Below are 25745 nucleotides of genomic sequence, written 5' to 3'. Positions count from 1 at the left end.
CACGACTCATGACGTCAAAATTTAACGAAAAATTAAGACTTTGAAGTATTCATTTCTTGGAAGTTGTGGCGGGAAATTAGGACTCTGAAGTCCTACTTTCTCGCCACAACGAATACAAATAAAATGATTGTTAAATTTTGAAACAACAGCATGTTAAATATATTTGAAACAGCAGGATGGATTGTGATAATATTTTCTTTCAGATAACTTGAATTGATCTTAAACATTATCTGGAAACACTCCAGTATAACATGAATAAATACTTTTTTAAAAATGACAAAGATTACACAAATTATCTAGTACAAATCACATTTATATCAAACATAAATTCACATTTACAATCAAACTACAATTACTCTTTATTTCATCATTCACACGCGAGTTTCTTTACGAATTTCCTCGGGTAAAATCATTAACTACAATTTAAATTATCATAGCATCTCTGCAAGAGCATTGCACAACATTAAAGCTAGACCAACTAAGTTAATGTAACATACAGTTGGTCTTATCTGAATGAAAATAAAATAAATTAAAACATTAAAAAATCTTAACATTCAGCATAAGTTAGCACGTGACTTACCTTCCTCATCCACCTCCAGGGGGAAGAGCTCCAGGAGAAATCCCTCCACCTCCTACAAAAAAAATTTTAATTACTCTAAAACAAATTGTAAATATTTAACTACATATATTTATTGTGAACAATCGGATAATCTAAAATTACCTCCGCCACCTATGCGTCCCATTCTTCTTTGAGGAGGTCTGGGTGGACTATTAAAAAAACTTTACAAAATAAATACTTGGATAAATGTAAGTACAAATTTAAATAATACTCATTATTTTAAATTATTTCCTACTAAACATGTTAAAACATGTTTTTACCACAATTATGATTTTCCTACTAAACATGTTAAAACATGTTTTTACTACAATTATGATTTTCCTACTTTTAATTTTTGACTTTTAATAATCAATTCAATGTTTTTTTAGTAAGAATATTTGTTTAGTTGGAAATACTGCTTTGCTTATATGTGAAAATTACTTCGTATATTTTATATATTATTTCATATTGTATATATAACTTCATATACTCTATTTATCATTTCTTACATTTTATACATTATTTCATACATTGTATATATTACTTTATATATTGTATATATTTTTTCATGTATATATAATTTCATTTATTCAAACATTTTATATATTATTTCTAATATTATATACACTTCTTTATACACTGTATATAGGGGAGAGGGAGGAGCATTGGTACTTTTAACAAGAAATTTAAAAAAATTGAGAAATTTCAAAAAAAATCAAAAACAATTATTTTACCCTATTTTATAATATATTGGCAACATTTTAATATAATTTATGTTTAGAAATATTAATGATTAAGTAAAATATTTTGAATTTTCTAATTGTAGTTTTTGTATCAATGGTACATAGCAGGTACATTGGTACATAGCAGGGGGACCATTGGTACACAATAGAGTAATAAGTATTTTTTTTAAATAATTATTATATATTACACATTGAATAATCAATGTTGAATTCTTGAAAAGAGCCTGTGCATTTTGTTCCCAGTGAAGTTTACCAATGTCACTTAAACTGCCAATGCTTTAATCAGAAACCTTAGGAAAACAAATTTCATTTTTCGTAAAATATATGGATAATTATCAAGAATGCCAACTATTTGCCCGATATAAAGATGAGTAGTTTTTTGGAAAACAGCAAAAAAAAAGGTTTTTTTGTGAAAACTCAGTCCATTGTGGCCAGTCCTTTGTGCGATAATACGCCTTAGTGTCACAGCTGTCTCAGAGACAAAGGAAACAAGAAAATTTCGTAAAACCTCCTGAAAGACCCATGAGAAATGACGCCATTTTGAAGTCGCTGATGACCTCCCATCCTTTGTCATCATACTCTATGCACTCAACAACATTTTGAAACTGGTTTAGTCCTCTTTGAGATGCACAGAGTAGGCCATTGGGAGAGATGGGTAGTTGTTTTAATTGTTAAGCAACAAAGCTTTGAAGCTCCAGGATAAACTGTCTATGAATAGACAGTTCATCCTGGACAGCCATTCTATAGGATTATATGCGATACCTATTGACTGAAATAGACAGGCAAAATCGTTGTAGAAGCACAGCCCATCACACTGACCTAAGTAGTCGGAGAATCTTTGATGCTGCCTCCTCTGATCCATGACTTGTATGCTATCATCAACCAAGCATCCAATTTTGTAAGCCTGAGGTCCCTAAGTTGTTCACGTCTTACTGGTTAGGGAAGTTCGACTTTTTACCCCCAACTTCATCTGTGGAATTGTAGTCCATATCTTCAGTATCTGCCTCATTATCTGACTTGTTGCCGTATCTTGAAGATGGCAAATGACACCTAGGAGGAGTCGGAACAGGCATTTCGGGGCTGTGTGGTACTGGGGCCATGAAAGAAGGTATGAAACAATCTGAGAGGATTTTTGCCTGTTTGACAATTTTTTTGGGTTTAAAGTTCTGGAGGTTTCTTGAGCATTCTAGAGTGCTTAGTAAAAGTGGAGAAACATATAATTGGAGGAAGCTCAGCATTGGAAGCCAATTAAGAATTTTCTCAAAAACATGCAATTTTCTGAATTTCGTTCTCCCAGTCATAGAAGCAAAGTTTTTCTGTAATAACAGCAATTTCCTTTTTTGCTCTAGACCTAATGGGTTAGAAAAACACATTTTCAACCCATTTTCAGGAGCAGAAAAAAAAAGGAAAATTTGTAACATAGTGTTATCAATAGTGGATATCCTACTCTTCAATGAAATCAATTTCTTACTCTTTCAAGAAATATTTTAATTTTAAATTCTTGGCGAAAATCTGAAGCAGAAAAATGGGCAGAAAATCAGTATCACAAGAAGTCAAATGACAAATAGTTCATCTGAAGATAACACAAAAAGTCAACAAGAAATAGCAAGATTATGTGGTGTTTCGCTAAGCTGTGTTTAAACAATGCTAAAAAACTACAAACTTTAAAATGACATATAAGATTAACCAAGAGTTAGCAAGCCATCAAAACTTAATTTTAGGGATCAAACCTCATTGTATTGATGGGTAACAGAAGATCCTAAAATTTGTTTAAGGAAATTTATTATTAAGAAATATAAGGAAAGATTTAGTGTACCAAAAGTACAAGTACCTGTATAAATACAAAAATCTTGCAAAAAAAGTTTTTACCAACTGCTAGATTATTTTTTAGAAAGAGTAAAAATTGTATTTTCCAACAAGACTGTGTAACAGCACATATAGCCAAATCGGTGAAAGAGTGGTTTTGAAGGCAATCCATTACTCTTTTACCCTGGCCAGCACGATCACCAGATCTGAACCTCATTTAAAATATTAGGTCATAAATGTACATGAAATTATCCAGAGAGAAGGTGGAAAACATTTCACTATTAAAACTTGCACTAAATAAATTTAGAACAAATGCATCTGATTGAATCTACACCAAAACGTATTTGAGCCTCTATAAAACCATGTAGTAGTTATGCAAAATACTGAATTAAAGCTTGATTTTTTATTATATTTTTTTGACATGGTTTTCTTTTTTATTGATTTTGGTACCATAATGATATTTAGAATATTTATTTTTTTTATATGCAATATAATTCAAATAAAATTTTTTTAAAAAGTCTTGATTAATTTTATTTTTTTTTAAAGTTTGAAAATAATTTAAGTAACTGTGCACATTTACTTAAATTATTTTCAAACTTTATAATATACAAGGTATATATAAGGTGTAAAAAATATGTACACATGTGTACATATAAGGTGTAACACATAAAACTTTATCACAAAGGGCTAAATATAGTAGAAGCACTCATCAAACCATAAACCTTTTATTCATTAAAAACACATTTATTAGAGTTAGAAGTTCAAGTCAGGCCTGGTGTATAGTCTTCATGATCACCCTGCTACTGGTAACATGTAACCCAGTGCAACCTGTTCCATATCCTGCTGTCTTTTGGGATTCGCTTTCTAAGCAAAGGCTAGAAGGAGTTGGCTTCCTGTCATCAGTACAATTTAATATCAGTCATGCTGATAGTATATATATATATATATATATATATATATATATATATATATATATATATATATATATATATATATATATAAATATATATATATATAAATATATATATATATATATATATATACATATATATATATATATATATATATATATATATATGTATATATATAATTTTCTTTTTCAATTTTATTTTTTGTGTATATTTTATATAGTTGTAGGTGCCTTAGTTATTGTTTTAGTTCACCTGTAAATTACTTTATATGTATGTTTGGACTCAGTCTAAACCTATAGCGCAGTGTTGATTCACTTATAAGTTGTATCTGTATGTTTCATGTATCTATATGTTCATCTTTTTCAGAAAAAATAAAGTCTTCTCTTTTCGATTGCTTAGAACTGGCAGCTGATTATAAATCTGATCTCACGTCTGCAACAGATTGAGGCTCGCAGTGGCTTGTAAATTTTAACTCCAACAAAACTCAGCTATTTACTGCAAACAACTATCGAAATACTGTCAACATTCCTATATTAATAAATGGCAAACCTCTCACTGAGTCCCCTCGATAAGGTCTTTTTGGATAATCATAATCATTTACTACTGACATTTCATGAAAATCATATATACAATCAATTAGCATTCACTTATTTAGCAATTGATTGTATATATAATTTTCAGGTTGCTTCTCTTTATCATGCTCTCCATTTTCTCTATCCTGATTTTATTCTATACTTCTATGGATCTCTTATTCTTCCCTGAATGGAATACTGTTGTCATATTATGGTTGCTCTTCTAATGATGCTCTTTCTCTTCTAGACAAGGTCCAAAAACGCATTGTAAACATAGTTGGCGCTGCTCTGTATGCTAAGCTTGAGCTCATTCTCATTTGACTCCTCATTCAGCAAAGTCTCATTTGTTTACTGTATCTGTCCCTGCATGCTCTAAAATTTTTGTTCGTTTAGTTTTTTCCATGTTTTCCTGACTCATACAACCTTCAACATTTCAAGTCTTCTGTCAACCGTTTCTTAGCTCTTTAACTCGATTAAAAAAAAAAAAAAAAGTTACTGGAAGAGAAAAGATGAAGTTTATAAAGCAAGATAACATTTTAACAGACAACTTGAAAGATTGTAAATTTTTTCCAAAAAACTGATGTTCGAGGAAAAAAACTAGACAAATAAGAATTTTTGGAGCACTTAGGAACAGTCACAGTAAAGAGATGAGACTTAGTTGCACGACGAGTAATATAATGAATTTTGGTTGGCTGCAAGTGCAGTTCCAACTATGTTGGCAATGTGCTTTTGTACATTTTGCACATGTCTAAAAGAGAAAGGCCATCATTTGAAGAAACACTTCAGATATGGCAACTGTATTCTAAACAAAGATACATTTGAGATTAAGAGATAAAAAGATAGAGATAAAAAATAGAATCTAGAGTAAGAAAGTTTATTTTGCAATGGATTTGATATATAAGTTCCTAGAAAGATTGAAAGGAGTAAGAGTTAATCTTAGAAGACGAAGGGTGGATGACTCATCAAGTACATTACTGTTTATAAATATAGGAAGATCTAGATTGTTGCGATAACAATTTGCAAAAAAAATTGTTATTACAACAGTCTAGAGTTTATGTCTGAGTTAAAGTTCACCAGCCACTGTGAGCCTTATACTGTAGCAGAAGTGAGATCTTTTTTAAGCTCAAATGCCACCTCTAAGCAATAAGAGAGTGCTGGCTTCTTATCAAGACAGGAATATATGGTAGTATCATCAGCAAACAATGCCACCTTAGATGTGAGAATTTATAAGAGATCGAATTATTTTTGAGATGAAATACGATATTTTGTGACTTGAGAATATCCGCCTTTGGCATTAGACAAAACCTTTTTACAATGGTTTAAATTATATTTAATGCTACAAAATAGGCATATAAGGTTTGGCAAATGATCAAATTGAATTCATCTTAAATCATCTTCTAATTATACCTATCAGCATTATCTCCCTTATATTCAAAGTGAAAATAAAAAAAGGATCAGTAGATATTATTTAAGAAAACCACTTTTATTGAGAAATAGGTTTTGACAGTGAGAAATAGGTTTCAACAGAAAAGTGTTTTTAATCTAATTAGTCATGGTTTTATTTAGCTTTCATTATCTTAAATATCAAATTTTATAATTAATTTAGAATACATTTCATAAATATAAATAATATGTCAATTAATTTTCTGCTTATTTTTTTTCTATTTTCTATTGTTGATTTATTATTTACCATTAATAATATTCTAAATTATATGCTTACAAATTATTGGCTATTAAAATTACAACTTTTTCTTTATTGTATTGCATGTTTTCTTTGTATTCCTTAAAATTTTAATTTTAATAAAAGTCAGAGTATTAAGGTAATAAAAAAAAATTGCCAAATGTTTACTTGCTTAAAATTACTTACCCACCACCTCCACTACGATAGTCAGAAGAATACTGATTACCTTTCTTTGTAAGATTTGGCTAAAAATTAAAACATTATGCATATTTTATAACAAGATTTTATATATATATATATATTTATATATATATATATACATATATATATATATATATATATATATATATATATATATATATATATATATATATATATATATATACATATATATATATATATATATATATATATATATATATATATATATAATAAATTATAAAATATTTATGAACTTACTATTAAAGAGTATTACTATTAAAATATATATGTGTATATATATATTATATATATATATATATATATATATATATATATATATATATATATATATATATATATATATATATTTATATATATATACATATAATTATTAAATTAAATTTTTTTTGTTAAATTATAAAAAAAAAAAAAATTTTAATAAAAAGACTGTCCGAACCCTAACCCTGAACCAAAGTATGTTAACCTTAACAAACAGCCCATGATATTTTGCTGTTAGTTTTTACTAACAGTCAGTTAATATATGTACACTAGGGTGTTCCAAAAATACATCTCTTTTACAGTATTAAAAAGTTTCAAACATATCCTAATTATATACATTAAATAAATAAGTGCTAAATTTTAAGTCACATAAACCTTGTGGAGGTGTTAGGTGTAGATTTCCAATTTTCTCAAAAATGACTAATCAAAATCTGCAGAAGTTTTTTTAATTTCAAACTACATTCCCTTTAGTTACAAAAAAAATGTTTTTATCTGAAATATTTTTTCTTAGAAGTTATGTGGGTTTTATTTTTTCATTATCTTGTCCACACTTTTTCTATTCTCTTAAGCAACCACCATGATGTTTTGTCTTTGACTTTAAATGTAACTGTCTGCCATGCTAAATCTTGAACAAGACAAATATTTCTTTTAGAGCAGTCATTTATGCACTACAGACAAAATCTTTGAAAAACTTGAAGCTGGGATGAAGATCTACTAAATTTCCATCAGAAATCCAAAACAGTATATCTTGCATTTTAAGATTGAGTATGAAAAAAAGATGCCAGTGGTTTTTGCCAACAAACTCATGCAAATGAGTGTTCTTGTCAATATTCATGTTGTCTCTGATCTCAGGTTTCTTTATTTCAAAGTAAGATATATTGGATAGGAATACTTGATAGGTATGGATAGGATACTTGATACTCTGGATAGGAATACTTGATAAGTTCCTGAATCATTAGAGATTTTCCATCATTAGTTATGTGTGGATCTGCAAGTGCTACAACAACAACACCCTCAGCCAAGTACCATGTATGTCTTAAAAAAGAATTTCAAGAGATTTTCCTAATATTTCATCTTTTTACTATATGTTTTCAGCTACTTTAATAGCTTTGAGATCATTAGATGGTGCCTGTGTTATAATGGATGACTTTAGAAACCAAGGAATGTAAACTATTGCTACATAAGACACAACTCTGTTTTACATCTGATCTCCTCCAATGTCATCAACTTCAGTTTCTTGTGACTTTGTTGTAGCATCAATTAAAAAAATCCCATTTGCCATAAATCTAGCTTCATGACATGCAGGGGGTTGATGAAGAAAGAAGTTTGGTACTTCATTACCCAAATAAAAAGAAGCTAGTTCACACATTCTTACATAGTCTATTCTGATGATACAAAAAGTATTCTGGGTAACGGCGTTGCCTAGTTATAATTTAGCTTCCTGTGCAATCTGATGCATGTAAAAATTGTTTTTAAAAATGTTGTAACCTGTCTATAGAGTTATTATCTTCATTACACAATTTAAAATTTTTGGGCTAATGTTTTTTAAAATTTACAAATAATTTTGTTTTTTTGGTGCCTTAGTCTTCACTGCTAGTGTTTTTACAAAGTGATAGATGTGTCTCTCAAATGCGTCAACAACATAAAAGCCATATTATGTGGTTTCAACCAACATACCTATTAATAAGTTTAATTCCTCCATTATGTGCACCACTGTTGGATGTAGTTGGGTCTGCACAAACAGCAAAAATGTTATTTCCAATATCCAAATTTTCCAGAACATTTTAAATTTGTTTTGCCTGATCTTTGCCTTAAGATGGATTTGCCTGAAAGACTACTAACAGAAAATTACTACTATTACCATCCACAGGAACTGTCACGCTTATTGAAATCCTTTTCATTTTAATATTGTTATTAGAATCATTAGATAAAATTGACTACAACAATAGAGATTCTGTTTCAGAATCAAAGACAGAATCATGTTCAAACACATTTTCAACCTCTGTGAATATTTCAAGTTTTTGATCCAATTCTTTTCTACATTCATTTCTCTTTTGGAAAGTTACAGACATTTTTCAATTTGACTTCTGGTTTCTAAGGAGTTCAATGTCCTCTTTAATAGCATCAGGAGTCCTGTTGCAATCAGCTTTGATTTTTGTTGAAATATACTTATTTGTCAAAAAGTTCTTTTGAAGTTTTTATAAAATCTGTTTCAAGAATTGAAAGATTATCTTTCGAAGAGACGTTCAACCTGTTCAAAGATCAAAAATGAATAAAAAACACAATTTAAACATTTACAGCTTGAAAAGGTGTTGAGCTGTAAAAATAAAAAATTATTTTTCTAATTCTAAAAAATTTATTATTTATTATATTTATTATTTATATTAATGCCAACTTTTGTTCTCTTTATTTTTTGTTGAACTTTTCAATTCTGTTTCTAATCGTCCAACTTTTCAATTCTGTTTCTAATCGTCCAACTTTTCAATTCTGTTTCTAATCGTCCAACTTTTCAATTCTGTTTCTAATTGTCCAACTTTTCAATTCTGTTTCTAATCGTCCAACTTTTCAATTCTGTTTCTAATGGTTCAACTTTTCAATTCTGTTTCTAATGGTTCAACTTTTCAATTCTGTTTCTAATCGTCCAACTTTTCAATTCTGTTTCTAATGGTTCAACTTTTCAATTCTGTTTCTAATGGTTCAACTTTTCAATTCTGTTTCTAATCGTCCAACTTTTCAATTCTGTTTCTAATGGTTCAACTTTTCAATTGTGTTTCTAATGGACCAACTTTTAATCAAAAAATCTTTTTGAAAAAACTTTTGTGAAAACCCATAAAAATGCTTAATAATCTATTTTTTCAGTTTTTACTTCTAACACTTTTAAGGATTTTTACACCCTTTATACCCTTATATTTGGTAAAATTACTCATTTTTATATATACAACTAGAATATATTCCAAACCCAACTAATGTAGTTTTTTGGGACACTCTAATGTACACTATACTGTAATCATTTTTTTTTTAAATTTTTATTAAAACTTCAATTTAGTGTTAATAACTAATTTAGGACATATTTATTGTCATGGACATACAAAAGGTGCTAAGTGAGAGGCAACTTTTTCCATCAATAAACACTATGGTGTTTTAAATGTTTGAGTTAAGATTATCTTTAAGTAATCATAGATTATATTTTTTTAGCTAGTGATATTAAAAACAATAAATATATTGAATAAGGAAAAAGGCTAAATGAGTATTTTCAGCTACCAGCCATGGAAAATCCTTTGCAGAAATATTGATGGGACTGTTAAAAAAGTAGTTTGTTAAGAAAGTGTAAAAAAAGTAACTAATGGGCAGATTTTATTTTTATTAAATTTATTTTTAAAGGAGGAAGTTTATCAAATATTACAAAAACTTGAGCACATTTATAAAAGATATTTAGTAGAACAATAGTCTGGCACAAGGATGTGTATTATGTTGTTGTGGAAACAAGGATGTGTATTAGTTGTTGTGGAAACAAGGATGTGTATTATGTTGCTGTGGAAACAAGGATGTGTATTATGTTGTTGTGGAAACAAGGATGTGTATTAGTTGTTGTGGAAACAAGGATGTGTATTATGTTGCTGTGGAAACAAGGATGTGTATTATGTTGTTGTAGAAACAAGGATGTGCATTATATTGTTGTGGAAACAAGGATGTGTATTATGTTGTTGTGGAAATAAGGATGTGTATTATGTTGTTGTGGAAACAAGGATGTGTATTATGTGTATTGTTGTGGAAATAAGGATGTATCATTATTTTATTCCTATTAATTTAAATACAATAAGTTATAAAAAAATAAGTGTGGATAAATGTACTGAAGTATATGATATTATTTCACAAAAATAATAATAAAGAGATTTCATTTAATATTTAAAAAATGGACTACATTGTATGTTTTTATTATGAATTTTAGTGGATAGATGCAGATGTAAACTTTATATAAGTCAGATTCATGCATTCACATATTTTTTTTTTGGCAGGGGTTGAGGAGGAGGGCGAATCAGGAAAAGATGCACTAATTATGTCCTAAACTAGTTACTAAATAACACTAAATTGAAGTTTTAATTAAAAAACATCCTCCTTCTTTACAAAACTAAAAAGTTTAAAGTTTTTAAAAACTCTAAAAAGATGTTTAAATTTCTAGACTCTAAAAACTCTAAAAGAATTTTGAGAGCTTTTTTTGATCAAATATTAAATATGAGACAAGAATCTAATTTTTCTAAGTAGACCTTTAATAAAGAAATGATACAAAAATAACATTTCCAGAAATTTTGGGTGATATGGTATTACAGATGCAAATGATGTAAATTAAAACAATTCCGAGATGTTGAAAAACTTTTTTATTTTATGATGATTTTATATGGAATAACCCTAATTTGTTCCTTGCCTGTGACCATGTCCTCATTTTCCTTACAAGCTCAAAATATAACTTGATCCCTTCAAAATAACTTTAAAAGTTTTTACTTTGTTCCTCTATATCATTTCCATCGCCATTGAAAGTTTTCAAGCTTTTGATTTTTATTTAAACTTTCAAACTTTTTCTCAAACTTGAAAGGATTTTTTTGCAACTTTCTGTGTGGTAATGCGCAGATTGAATTCTCCTTGCTTCATTTTATTCCTCAATTAAAAACTGATTTTTTCAGAAGACTAAAACTTCTATATCAACTTCATGTTAATATAAATAATTGAAAAATTAATTGAATATTAATTGAAAATCTTAATGCATTAGATCTTTGTTTTTTTTATAAGCATATCGCTCAAAAGCATATCTAGGTTCAGATTTTGAGTTTTCCCTAATATTTTAAAGCATACATATGAAAATACCTGAGCCTGTTTTAATAATTTCATATGCTTATAAAAAACAACATTTATTTAAATTTTTTTTAAATCACTTCTAAATAGCATTTTTTTTTAAAACAAGAATTTTTAACTTCATTATTTGCATTATAAATGTTATAACAGTATTTATGAATCTTTTGTATCAATTATAATAATTCTACATCCAGTATAAAATAATATAATAATAAAACAATAATAATAATAAATTATAAAATTTCTATGAAGTTTTTGTAAAATTACTTTTAATTTTGTTTAACTATTGTTCACATTATTATGTAAAAAATAGTTTAAAAATTTTAAGTTTTATATAAAGAGTTGAGAATGAAACTTGACTTACCGAAAACATTGTATGGAAACTAAAAATTAAAAAAATATTAAAAAAAATAAATTAATTAAGAACTTAAAAAGTTGAGCAAAAAACAAAACAAAGACTTACAATAAAACAAAGAAATTAATAATAGCCCAAAATGTATCTGTTAATATAGATAGACGGAACCAGGACTGTGAGCCCTGTATTGTACCTAAAACAAATACTTAAAAAAGTTAATTAAAAAACATAAAAAATAAGTTATTATTAGAAATAGATAATGTGACTAATTACAAGTAAAAAAAAGGTCTATACACATACAAAAACTATACATCTAAAAAAATTTTTAAAAACAAATCATGGATGCGTATTCACCAAACTTTTGTAACTCTGGTGCAGCTTAACTAAGGTTAGGGAAACTGTACATTCAGCATTGTTTTTGTAGCTATTTGATATTCACCAATGTTCCGCAGCATTTCCGTAAAGTTAGGGTTGTGCATGAGTTGCGTTGAGCTTACACAAAAACTTATGCAAAAAAAAAAAAAAGTTTTTTTTTTTTTAATGAACCAAGTTTTTGCAACTTTAAAAAACAAACTTTACTTATATTGAATTCATATAATTTCTAACAAATTTAAATAAGGGATTATTAATAATTATTATTTTTACAGCTTAATAAAATGACAATAATAGTTTTAATATTAATTCTGCTAAAAACTTTTTATTAAACTGCTATAAAAACTTTTTATTGAGTATCTATTTAGTAGAAAAGAGGAAGAGAGCAATCAGTCACTTTTTAAAAAAATCTTAAACAAATTCAATTTCATGCTAAAAAATAGGCCTTTTTTTTATATTCATGCAACAACCAGCACTTCACATTGTTATCAAGGTTAATATGAAGTTGCGATAGTGAAGCATATCTTTTATTGCTATTATTTTACTTATGCCAGCATACATCTAAGGCATGTTTAACACCAATCCTGGTGATTCATAAATATAGAAAAAAAATAGGAAACAAAGTTGACAGATCCATTAAAACATTGAATTACTAACAAAAATTGTTTCCTAATTAAAACATTCAATCCAGCTACAAAAATTAAAATTTACATCATACGTTTCAGGCGTTTTCAATAAATTTCTGTGCTCTACATTATCCAAAGCTTTTGCTTAAAGTTAAGATAAATAAAAACTAGAGTGTCAAGATAAATAGAGTCAAGATAAATTAGTTTCAAATTTATCTACAATTTGTTTGTTTTTCAAACCGTAGACACAATTATATTTTGTTGACTTAATCTACTTTTGATTTGGGTTATTTATATATCTTTTATGAATGCATTTCAATGTAATGTAAATTTAAACAAATGTTTAACACTGATTTAACCTTACTAAAAATTATGTGACTAAACTAATGTTTTTATACCTTTAAAACTGCAAATTTTGTAACTAAATATCTATTCTAAAAGTATAATGAAATCCTAAAATTATTTTGACATTTTTGTTAAAACTATTCTTTAAAGATGTATAAAATACTGCAAAAATTTGTATTCAGATGTCAAAATTAGGGGTAAAAATAATAACTTTATTGAAAGCAATTTATATTAACTGATTATCATAAACTTAATATTAATGGAAATATTTAATATTTCTAAAACCATTTAACAATGAGTTATAAATTTAACAATAAAAACCTCACCATTAGAAGATATATAAGTCATTTTTAAATTCGTGTTGTTGATCAAATTAAAATTAGTTTCACACGCATTCGCTTTTTACAAATTATTTTTTAAATGTTTATTGTTATGACATCACAAGAAGTCCTAAAAGGACGTCATAACCCGCTCTACGGACCGAGAGTAAGGTGATTTTGAAAAGAACGAAGATACGTTATAGTGAAAGATAGAAGTAGTAGATTTAGAAAGATAGCATAGAGAAAGCGGACATAATTGCACGCGATGTTAGAAGTTGCAATTGCAACACATGCTGTTAATTAGGTTCACCTTATTAAAGCATGAGGATAAACACAGGAACTAAAAAGTTTCAGTATGTGTTTTTTTCCGTGAAAACAGTTTTTGATTTAAAGGTTTTGTGGTTCAGATATCGCAAAAGCGGCCCAGTCTAAATATTTAGAAAAATTTTTAATTTTTTTGCTTGCGGTTTCCTACATCGCATATATAAATATATATGCGATATATAATATATATATATTATAACTTTGCGGATCGATATACTCATTCCAAACCACAAATGAAAGTTCTCAATATTTATGTTTTTAATGTTTTGTGCTTTATGTATATGTGGATATCTTTACCCGTTGACATATCTTTACCCGTTTTTAAAGATCTCTTTTGTTTGAAACCAATAAATAAATATACACTTAGAAACAATAATCTTATACATGAGCCCTTTTGTCGAACCAAGTTTAATCAGTTTTGTATTGCATATCGTGCACCGTATCTTTTGAATAAAATTGTTTTTTCCAATTTCGACATGCTTTTTACTTTTCCCATTTTCAAATATAAACTAAAAAATTTAATTATCTTAATGGATGATGTAGTCAGGTTTTTTTAATTGTAATTTTAAATTTTCTTTATAACTTGTATTGTTAATTACGTTTTATTTTGTTGATTATGTTTTGATGTAGTTTATATACACATGCTTGTAAAAGGTTCTGATGATAAGATCAGTACGATCTTCTTTCAGAAACCTTTTTTTCTGATTTCAATTTTTTGCATAATTGCCAAGTGAATAACTCGAGATAGAATTATGCATTTAACTTGAAATTTTGAAATTGTGTTTATGTTGATCTATTACTCCGGATGACCCTTTTATTTTTATTTTTAGATTTTACATAAAATATTGAATATCTTGAGGAAATCCAGTTTAGGTGCAAATTTGAATTAAGATTTGTTTTTAAAAAGTGGTATTTTAACAAAAAGTTCAAAAATTCTGAGGATAAAATGATTTATGCAACTATTAAGTTATAATTATTAAGTTATGATGTTTCAAAAGGGTCATTTTTAACGGTCAAAATTAACAAATTTTTCATCCTTATGGATTTTCTGTCTTAAAAATAAAAAGATTTTTTTATGCAAACTGTTTCGCCTAATGTATTTAACATTTTTGATAAACTATAAAGAGTTACAATAGCGAATTTACCTCCCTACCACCTAGGAACTAACCTCTTAAAGGTTAGTTCCAAGAAATATTGGTCATAGTTTTATAAGTCATAGTTTTATATATTATAGCAATCATAAATATAGTTCTTAAATCAATTCTTTTTTTTTGAAATCAAACGAAATCTTTTATAATCTATATTCAACGTAGAGTATTTTTCCTTTTATTAGGGAGCGAAGATGTATCCTTTAACGACGAGTCGATCAATCGTGTTCGATGCATTGAACAACTCATCGTGTTCGATACATCGATCACGGTTAATCGAACAAAAATGTACCTTAACGATTTACGACGTGTGATATAAAAAATAGTATATAAATAGTTTAAAATTCCTCACGTTAGTAGTCTTTTAGATATAATTATACTTATAGATAGATTGTTAGATGTACAATAAACGATGTACGATGTAGCTAAATTTAATTTTTTATTTTCAAGAAAAGAGCAAATGTCTGGAGACGAAACACCAACAAATTGACAAAGAGTATTCACCAAAAGTCCATGGTCTAGGAATGACGACGAATAGACGGAAGTTATCGATTCAATGATGCAGTGGATAGCAAGTGCCAAGTTGTCTTTTAATGTAATTGACAACGATGACCAAAATTCCAGATTTATACAATGCAATGAAAGCAGCAGTTGATAAAATATTTAATCAAGACATCTGGATCAATTATTATTAACGTCTGATCTGTGGACCAACAAGACCACCAACGCAGCATACATTGCTATGACTGCGCACTACATTGATTCGGATTTTCAAATGAAGCGATTTTTGGTCACCTTACAACACTTTACTGGCAAACATTCATCAGAAAAAGTTGCAAAAATATTAGATGGCTTAACTAAAAGCCTAAACTTAAGACGAAATGTGCGCACAATAATAACATGCAATGGTGGAGCAAATATGAAGAAAACCGGAAAGGATTGTGTTATAAGTGATGTGTTCTGGTGTGTTGATCATAAGATAAATTTGATAGTGCAAAGTGCTGCCTCGAAATGTGAGTTGTGGAAAGACTTGAGTGATAAGATATTATATTTATGTTCAAAATTAATAAAAATATATCTCCTAAAATATTTTACCCACTATTCAGAAAAAATCAGAATAGATATCTAACCAGATTTTCAAGTAACAATTATATTCAACTTAAAAGTTATTTTGCAGGGGACTGAATTTTCAATCTCTACTAGAGGGCCAAAATTATGGAATAAAATACTAAATAATGAACTTAACATAATTGCTACGCTTGATGAGTTTAAAAATAAGTTGAAGCAAAAACTATTGATGAACGACGTGGCGCTTAGCTTTTTCTGAAGTTTTAAAGGTTGTTACTGTTAAAAAAAAAGGTTGCTACCGTTAAACCTACCTAACAATTAGAGGTTGTCATTATCGGTTTGACGATCTTAGAAAAGGATTGTGCTATTGCTTCTTTCTTTGTTTTTTTTTTTTTTCTTTCTTATAAAAAAATTATGATTTATAAGAATTAATCACATATTTCAAGGTATATGCTGGTGTAAAAGGAAAGCTTCAGGATTATGCATATTTGCTTGCATGCTTTTTAGTAATACAGTTTCTTTGTACTAATTACTTTTTTTTTAATTTTTCTTAATTGGTACAAAAACAAAAAGTTAAAGTAGGACATTAGGACCGATGATTTTTATTTTATAAAGTCTTTAGAAAAACGTTTTTTATTACATAGTGTTACGTTTTTTAATTTTTGTTGTTTTATATTTACGGTATAGACTCAGGGCCGTCCCAAACGGGGGGTGTAGGGGGTGTCCCCCACCCTCCACCTTAAAACTGTCATATAAGCATTTGAGTTGGCACATTTAGCAAGTTTGGAACTATAGCTGGCAAATTGCAAATATTGAGGACTTCTCTTTTCTTTTTTTTTTTTTTTGTGTGTGTCTCTAGTTGGCAAAAAATACATACGACACCCCCCCCCTCCTCTTCATGAAAGACCACTTCGGGACGGCTCTGTACTATGGGGCTTGGTGATAAGACAAATTATGTCTTCTTACCTCTTCTATTTGTATTTATATTATGGTTTACGACTTGAATAAATTTATATAGCAAAACAAAATAAAACAAAAAAAATGACATGACTGGTTGGCTTTTTCAATCATTTTCTGAAGTTAAAGAATTTACTAATTGCCAAAACATCAAAAATTCCAGGTACCACAATTACAAAACTAGTTCAACCAGATGGAGCAGTGAGCTCCATCAATGATAATCAATCAATAAGCTACTACTTGCCATCAAAGTTGTAGCAGAAAAAGATGTTTTACAAAAGCTAGTCAACAAAATACCAGATGAAGAGGAGATTGAACAATTGAAGACAATTATTGAAGTATTGAAAAAATTTGAAGGATTCTCCAACCTTGCAAATTCAGAGAACAAGGTTTCAATAGTTTGTGTCATTCCAAAACTCTTTGATGTGGAAAATAAATTGATCCACCCAAACCCATGATAAAGGAGGTCGCTGTTCATTACTTGTTGAAAATGAATGACAGGTATCCCGAATGTGGAGCTACAGTTTTAGAATACGGATGTGCAAACATATTGGATCCACGTTACAAAGGATTAACATTTCATTGCATTGGGCAAAGGTACAACATGACCAAGACATCCTTGAAGGAAGCTGTGTTTAACATGTGCAAGACTGAACTTAGGAACACCCCCTCATCCAATACATTACAATCCCTCATTGATGAGACACAAGACACAATGACACAGACACAAACACAGCCTCAAGAAAACACAACAACTGGATACGTAAGAAAGTCTTGCAAAAGTTTTAAGGTACAAACTTTTAGAAAAGTGGTTGATAACCCGGAAGAAAGGACCTCTTTAATAACAAAGATCAAGGCGGAGATCGCAACATCAATTGACAATAATGGGGGTATACTTCGTTATGGGAAGAACCAATCATTTAAGTATCCTAAACTTGCCCGCTTCGCTAGAAGAACATTGGCAATTCCAGCAGTATCTTCCAACTCTGAACGAGTGTTTTCCACAGCTGGAAATATCTGTTGTGACAGGAGAACAAACTGTCAGCATCCAAAGTTGAAAAACTTGTTTATATGAAAGAAAACTTAAGACAGGTGAAGAAAATGAATTATTTGAACAATTTTATAGCTTGATTCAATTTTCAAAAAATAAAAAAAAATTTTCACAATGGCAAATAATAATAACCACATAAAGTTTAAGTTTTGAATTTAGCTGTTTTTAATTTAATTTATATTCTTTTGATGCATTGTTTAACGATCCAGCCTTCCGATGCATTGTTTAACGATGATGGTTATTCGATGCATTGTTTAATAATGCGTGTTTCGATGCATCGAACACGATGTATTGAACACGATGCATTGACGTATTAAACAATGTTAAACGTACATCGCCGCTCCCTACTTTTATTACTTTATTTTTATTTCATTAGTCGTTTTAATGATGACTTTCATGTAATAATAAAATCCCAATTGAGGTGTCATAAAATTTTTCATCCTCGGCCCGTCGTGTGTAGACTCTGCGCAATCCAAACCTTTTGGCAAACAGATTGGTTTTAAAAAACCACAAAAATACATACCCACAAAAATGCATACTCGTACACAAATGCAACACATAATGTATGTATGTGTTTATGCAACACAAAAACACATACACATGTGTTTGTATTACACACACACACACGCATACACACACACACACACACACACACACAAACACATAGAATTTTACTCTACAATTTAATTATTATTACATAGAAATAACAAAAACAAGAAACTGTTAAATTTAGAATTGTAATATCTTTTTTAAATAAATTTAAAAAATTTTAAGCGTAAAAAGTTAATAATTAAATATACAAATACTGAAGGAGTGGTTTAGACTTGCTTTAAAGATTAAAGTTATATAAGTATGTAGTAAAAATAATGTTTCTGTTGATAACGTTGATACTGTTGATAACGTTGACAATAGGAAAGGATATATTTAAGTTTTTTTTAAAACAGGTTTTTCGAATAAACCGCGGTTTTCAATGTTTTAAAAACCGGTTTTCCGGTTTTCTAGTATATTTTTTTATGTATATATTTCAGGCAAACAACAACAGCAAAAACATAAATATATATAGCAACAATGTCATATATGTACATTGAATACAACTGAGCAGCAAACAAATAAGTCTTTTTAATGGTAAATTTTACGTTTTTTAAAACAATAAGCACGTAAAAAACATAAAGCATTAAGTGTTTCATTATTTAACCTTGACCTTAGTTTAGTGACAAATAGACCACTTGCAGAAAATGACCTTTCAGCCTCCACACTTGTAACTTGGATTGACTTCAAAGCCATGTGCAAAAAATCTAAGTAGTTTATTCGTTTTTTTTAGTTTAAACACTGCCATTTCTTTGAGCATTAGTTTGGAAGTTGATTCTATCTTTTGATTCTATTTTTTGACAAAATTTTGTCATCTATAGACTCACTTCTCTTTTGCTCAAACAAACGATTAAACAAACTTGATGCAGTAGTAGCAATTGCATTTCTCTTTGGCATGAAATTTTTGATAATGTCATGAGTTGCTCCATTAATGACATCAGGATTATTCAGATATTTAACTAAGTTTACTAATATAGCATTCCTCCTCTCAGTGACTCTTTTAGTAAATGAGTCAACTAGCTCTTGACTAAAGGTGTTTTCCTAGCTTTTTAGCTGCTTGAAAATGAACTTCAGAATGCCATCAGATGAGAGCAAGTTTGAATCTTCTCTGCAAAGTGCTTCAGCATTAACCTTGATTGGTTCTAAAGCATTTACTAGATTTTGTAAGGTGTTAAATTCAGACTCAGAAATCATAATATCGCCTAATAACTCAATCAGTGACATTTGAATGCATTTCTTAAGGGTAACAAATTTTGAAATCATATCTAGTAAGCTGTTCCAACTTGTCTTAGAGTCTAAGATTAGCTGCAGCTCCTTTCCAAACTCAGACTAGACAGACAGTTTCTCGTCAACAGTAACACAAAATTTCTCTGCTGACATAGACCCATGTACTCTGATACCCTGAAATAAGCTCAGCCAAAACAACATCAACAGGATCCATTGTCTTAAAAAATCGAATCAATGGGTTTGATGACTTCGAGTTTCCTCTCAGGAGTAACAACAGCAGCAAACGTGATGTTGTACTTCGTCCTCAAGTGGTTCCTCATGGAGCTTGTGGCTCCTCCTTTGCACTTAATTTCTTGGTTGCAGAGCATGCACTTGGCCAATTCAAGTTCTTTTGAGTGCAAAAAGTGCTTCCAAACTGGTGCGTTATTCTTGTGGACTTCAGAAAACGTCATTTTTGTTTTTATGAAAATTTGTTTTACTTTTTTACATCACAAATCGCAGTAGCTTACTGTTAAAGTTCAAGTGGAAGCAAATTGAATATTTTCATTTATTTTCTTAAGCAACTACACATCCAGAAAAGTGTTTTAGAATTGCCAAATAACCAAGTAAATTTTGTACAAAAGATATATATCCAAAAAACCGGTTTTGAAAATAACATTTTCGGTTTTCGATTTCTAAAAATTATACGGTTTCTGGAAACCAGAAACCGGTTTTCCTTTCCCTTGTTGATACAGGGGTTAAAAAGAACATTTTAAATATTTCAAAATCTTTTTTAGATACACCATATGAAACAAGCTTATGGAGAAGACCAGTATGCTAGACTTACCTTAAAGCCCTTGATGTGTCAAAAGCAATAGCCCTTGTCTAACTGCATCCATCTAACACAAGATAAAAACAACAACAACAAAGCGTTTCCGATAAAGGAAATTAAAATCAGGTTTAAAAGTCAAAATTAAAATCAAGCTTAAAAACTTAATCTTCTAAGTTGGAAAACCTAAAAAAAAAAAGGCTAAAAAAATTATTTCTCCATTTATTACAAAATAATATTGGAAATAACAAAAAAACTTTGGATATAACAATGGAAGTGATTGGAAGAGAAAAGAAAGCTCTTGGTAGTTTATTACCGAAATATTTATACACTGAGGATGAAAGAACAATAACTATTGAGCAAATAGATAATGCAGACAGTTTTAATAATTTTTTTATAAACGTCTGTAAGAATCTAGCAAACAAAATAAGTCCAGAAAAAGTTTTTTTTTAAATCATATCTAAAAGAAGTGGACTGCGTCATGGATGAGCTTGAGGTCTCGCCTGATAAACTTCGATTTGCTTTTAATACGATAAAACCAAACAAAAGTGTAGGTCTTGATGGTATAAGGGTTGTTTAAGAAATTTTTGATATTATTGAATTCTCCTTATTATTTTTAACTTTTCGTTTAAAAATGGAGTTTTTCCTAAACTCTTGAAACTAGTTAGGTTAAAATATTCAAAAATCCCAAAGTTTTAACTATATACCTATTTCAATAATCCCATGTTTTTCTAAAATTCTTGAGCGAGTAATGCATAATAGATTTTACAACTATTTTTTGTTGTTGTTGGTGTTGTTGTTGTTACTTAGTTTACAATTAATAATCGCAATATAACAATATAACTTGGTATCTGAAAGAAGATCCAAAAGATCTTGTCGCCAGAACCATATAAATATATCAAACGTGTATATTTAATAAAAAAAAAATACAATTGATTTAATAACTATTAACAATCTAGAATAAAACTGAAAATAGTTTTACAAATTATCCAGAATGAAAATAGTTTTACAATTCAAAAATATTTTTATATATTGCCCGTAGAAAGAATATAGTTTTTTAATTTAGTTTTAAAAACGGAAATTGACAAATCAATATTAGGAACAACAATTTTGTTCCGTAAATACAGTGCTCGATAGTTTATGCAAACTTGATTAAACTTTGTTTGACAAAAGGGTTTAATTATTAAATTATTATTTCGTAAAGTATATTTGTTTATAGCTTTATGGGCAAAAAGATCTTTAACAATGAATAATGGTTGTTCACTTTTACAATGAAGCATAAAATATTATAGTTATTGAGTTCGTAAACGTTAAGTCCTGTAACCTTTTTAAATAAAATATTTGAATGAGAAAAACGATTTTCAAACACGGTCGTTTACGAGCGTTAAGTTTAGGTGCGCATGTGCCAGAAGTTATATGAATTTCAGAGTTTTTAAAATGGCTGCGGTTCTTAGCTACATAATCTTTTTTATATAGCAACTGTTATTTTTAGTTTATTTTTGTAAAAGTTAATGTTGCAACCATATTACTGATCTAAATCAATAATTAAATGTCTTTTTTGTATTAGTAAATAAATAAATACGCTAACCAACTGTTTTTAAAGTTTTAATTTGTATTTTGGCTAAAACTTTTATTTGTAACATTGAGTGGTTTGTTTATTTTTTAAAAATAAATTTTGAGAATTTCTAACTGTACAAATTAAAAAAAAAATTCTTTCATTATTGTTATTACTTTCTTTATACTTTGACCTTCTTTTGGTTGTTGCTTAAAATTAATTTTTCTGTAAAAATGTATTTTAACTCGTTTAGCTGTTAAGAGCTTAGTTTTTTCTTGAATTTTGTTCTTGTGCATTTTAATCATCTATGTTATAAAATTAGAGATATAAAAATGTAATAAAATTAAAACAAATATATATATATATATATATATATATATATATATATATATATATATATATATATATATTTATGCATATATATATATAAATATATATATATATATATATATATTTATATATATATATATATATATATATATATATATATATATATATATATATATATATATATATATATATATAATATATAGACTTTTTTTAGTTTTCATTGTCTAAAAGGTGCCTTTTTTAGTATTAATTTTTATTATATAATTTGACATTTAATGAAAGTTCATTCCTAAATTTTCTTGATTCAAATTTATTATTTTGTTTACATTTTTTTCCCTAGATGATTTTATAAAACACTTCAAGAAAACAATTTGATCATTAAAAGCACAGTATCATTTTCTTAAGTGACAGAAGTTGAAACCAGATTTTACATATTAAAGTTTAAAAACTTTAAGATTTAAAAACTTTTAATTTAATTTTTAAGTTAATTTGAAATCAGGTTAACTGTACATTAGCAGCTACTAATGCAATTTGGTATTTAAGAGTTAAACAAGTTACTCGGTTTTTTATATATAGGGTTGAAATATAGGATCAACGATTATGACGACAATTTTGGTCTTGTAAAAAATACTTAAAATTTAAGTATTTTTAACAGGACTTAACTTGTCGTCTTAATATAGTATTTATATAATATTATAAGTCACATATAAGTTAATTTAATTAAAATTTAAAAAAATAAGAAAAATTTAAGTTGAATTAATTAAAATAATTTTATGTTCAAGTTAAATATGGTTGGGTTTTACTTTTTAGATATCAAATTGCATTAATAGCTGGTAATGTACAGTTACACAATATTGATATATATCATGATTATTAAGATTATGATTTAGTAGTATTGTTTTTATATTTATGTTAATTTATAGACTTTAATAACGTCATATAGATTAATATAATGGCTTAATTAGTTTAATTTTTTATCTATTTCAACTTTAGACAGTATTGAAGCAAAGATTAATTTTATAGCTAATTTTGTTAGTACTTCTTCTTGTTAGCTTCTTCTAGTTCTTGTGGAATATTATCTTTATTTATTTTAAATACATCACTAATACTGTTACTTTTAGGTGATGTTCTGGTGATGACTGTAATGGTGTATTTTCTTTATCACATTTACTTTTATAAACAAGATAGAACTCATATTCTTTTAATGCATTGAATTTTATTATTGCATAAACACATACTAGTGTTAACATTTTGAAAAGAGCATCAGTTTTCTTACTATTCAACAAATCATTGTAATATATTTTTTCTTTACATTTTGGGCAAAAAGTTTTATCAATATAACTTAATTTCATTTCTTTAGCAAGACAAAAAAAACAGAACAAGTGCTCGCATCTTTTCAATGTAACAGGTGTTTGTGGTATTTTATAGCATATAGAGCATAAAAACAGCTCTAAGAAAGGATTTAGATGTTAATATCTATATTATGGATAGGAAATAAGTTTTCTTTTATCAAATTAAACATGGCTATTGTCCAACACTTATTAAATTTTCTAGGTACAAGTAATTTATTCTTTGGTGTTTTAGCCTTCTTTTTAATTAAACGTGTACTAACTGTCCCATTTTGTACTTCTTCAGTCATTTGACATGTTATACAATTTTTTTCATGTGGCAACCATTTCACAAATATAGCAAGTGATGTTGTTGTTTTACTGCTGTTTGCATTATTAATTGTACTTTATTTACATTATTAATTGAATTTTGTACAATAGCATTTATGACACATTTTTTTTGGATGAACATTTTCTATATCTGCAATTTTAATCAAAAAAATATTTATCTATTTTGAATTTAAGGGTATCGTTCATTATATACTGCCTTCTTCCTACCCATTTTTAACAAATTCTGCACAAGTAATTCAAATTGTTGTTATGCTTTTCCATATAAAAATAAAAACATATAAAATATTTATGTGCCCAGAATTTAGATCAGATAATCTTTCTTTCAATCACTTTTTTACAAATTTATATCTAGCAATATTATTTATATATATATATATATATATATATATATATATATATATATATATATATATATACAGATATATATATACAGATATATATATATATATATATATATCTGTGTGCGTGTGTATGTGTGTGTTTATATTGTGTGTGTGTATATGTAAGTAAACATTACTTTTCAAGTAGTAAATTAAGTTATAGTATTTTGTTTTATTTTTCACATTTAATGATCCTTAGTTTTATAACATGATCGAATAAAATGCACCAAAGCAAAGTTATTAGAAAAATCATACTATTTAACTACACAAACAAGTAATACAATTTTTATACCGAAATTAAATTTAAGCAATGACCAAAAAGTAATCAACTATAAAGAAAAGAATATAAAAGAAGTTAAAAAAAAAATTTTCTAAATCGTACAGTTAAAAAGTCTGAAAATTTATTTCAAAAAAATAAACAAGTTGCTCTTCTACAGCAAAATAGCTTTCGCAAAAATACAAATATGCGTATTTTAATTGGTTTGTAAACATATTTTATTTGCTTAATATTAAAAGTATGATACTTATCTATTGATTAAAAAAATAAAAAGTTTACAATACTGAACATAACATCAAAAAATGCAAATAAATGGTTGCCATCTAAAATTTACTCTGTATCTATGAACCGTGGCCATTTTAAAGACTTAAAATTTTTTTACAAACACTGGCGCATGCGTACCTAAACTTAACGCTTTTTTCTAATATCTAAACGACCCACAGTGGGCCAGTAGGTGGACAAAATGGGAAAAATTTTAGTTGTCTAATCTTGAAAACCTATTTAATTTTAGTATCTACATATATTAGGAGAAAACTATTGATAATTTATTTATATTATATCCCTTAGTTACCAGGACTCTAAGCATTTGAATATTGAGATAAAATTAAAAAAAAAAATTATAAATAAGTAATTAACGGTGACATCAACGTTGTGTTATATTTCAATTACATCTACGTTTTTGAAACAAAAAATTAG

General features: G+C 27.8%; 1 protein-coding gene across 2 annotated transcripts; it reads right to left on the bottom strand.

The window, feature by feature from the left end:
* Positions 1-292: 292 nt before the first annotated feature.
* LOC101240116 (selenoprotein K) lies at positions 293-13814 on the bottom strand. 2 transcript variants are annotated; one of them, XM_065804438.1, is made up of 7 exons: positions 13664-13814; positions 12103-12187; positions 12004-12022; positions 6498-6556; positions 722-780; positions 581-632; positions 293-509 (listed from the first exon to the last, which is right to left on the bottom strand). In XM_065804438.1, exons 1-6 carry the CDS (start codon positions 13683-13685, stop codon positions 586-588), a joined length of 291 nt encoding a protein of 96 aa, XP_065660510.1. In that variant the 5' UTR covers positions 13686-13814; the 3' UTR covers positions 293-509; positions 581-585. The 2 variants fall into 2 exon arrangements, with proteins under 2 accessions (XP_065660510.1, XP_065660511.1); XM_065804439.1 differs by having other exon boundaries at positions 722-768.
* Positions 13815-25745: the final 11931 nt, after the last annotated feature.

The sequence above is a fragment of the Hydra vulgaris genome, chromosome 09 (genome assembly GCF_038396675.1).
Source record: "Hydra vulgaris chromosome 09, alternate assembly HydraT2T_AEP".
In the NCBI taxonomy this organism is placed as follows: Eukaryota; Metazoa; Cnidaria; class Hydrozoa; order Anthoathecata; family Hydridae; genus Hydra; species Hydra vulgaris.
The sequence above is the reverse complement of the archived record's forward strand: the minus strand, read 5'-3'. Positions and strand labels throughout refer to the sequence as shown.

Excerpts from the sequence above, each read along its gene's own strand:
- LOC101240116 (XM_065804438.1), bottom strand. The coding sequence starts at position 13,685 with ATGACTTATATATCTTCTAATG. Across the intron at positions 12,188-13,663 it reads GACTTATATATCTTCTAATG|GTACAATACAGGGCTCACAG; the intron begins GTGAGGTTTTTA and ends TATTTGTTTTAG. Across the intron at positions 781-6,497 it reads TATCGTAGTGGAGGTGGTGG|TTTTTTTAATAGTCCACCCA; the intron begins GTAAGTAATTTT and ends TATTTTGTAAAG.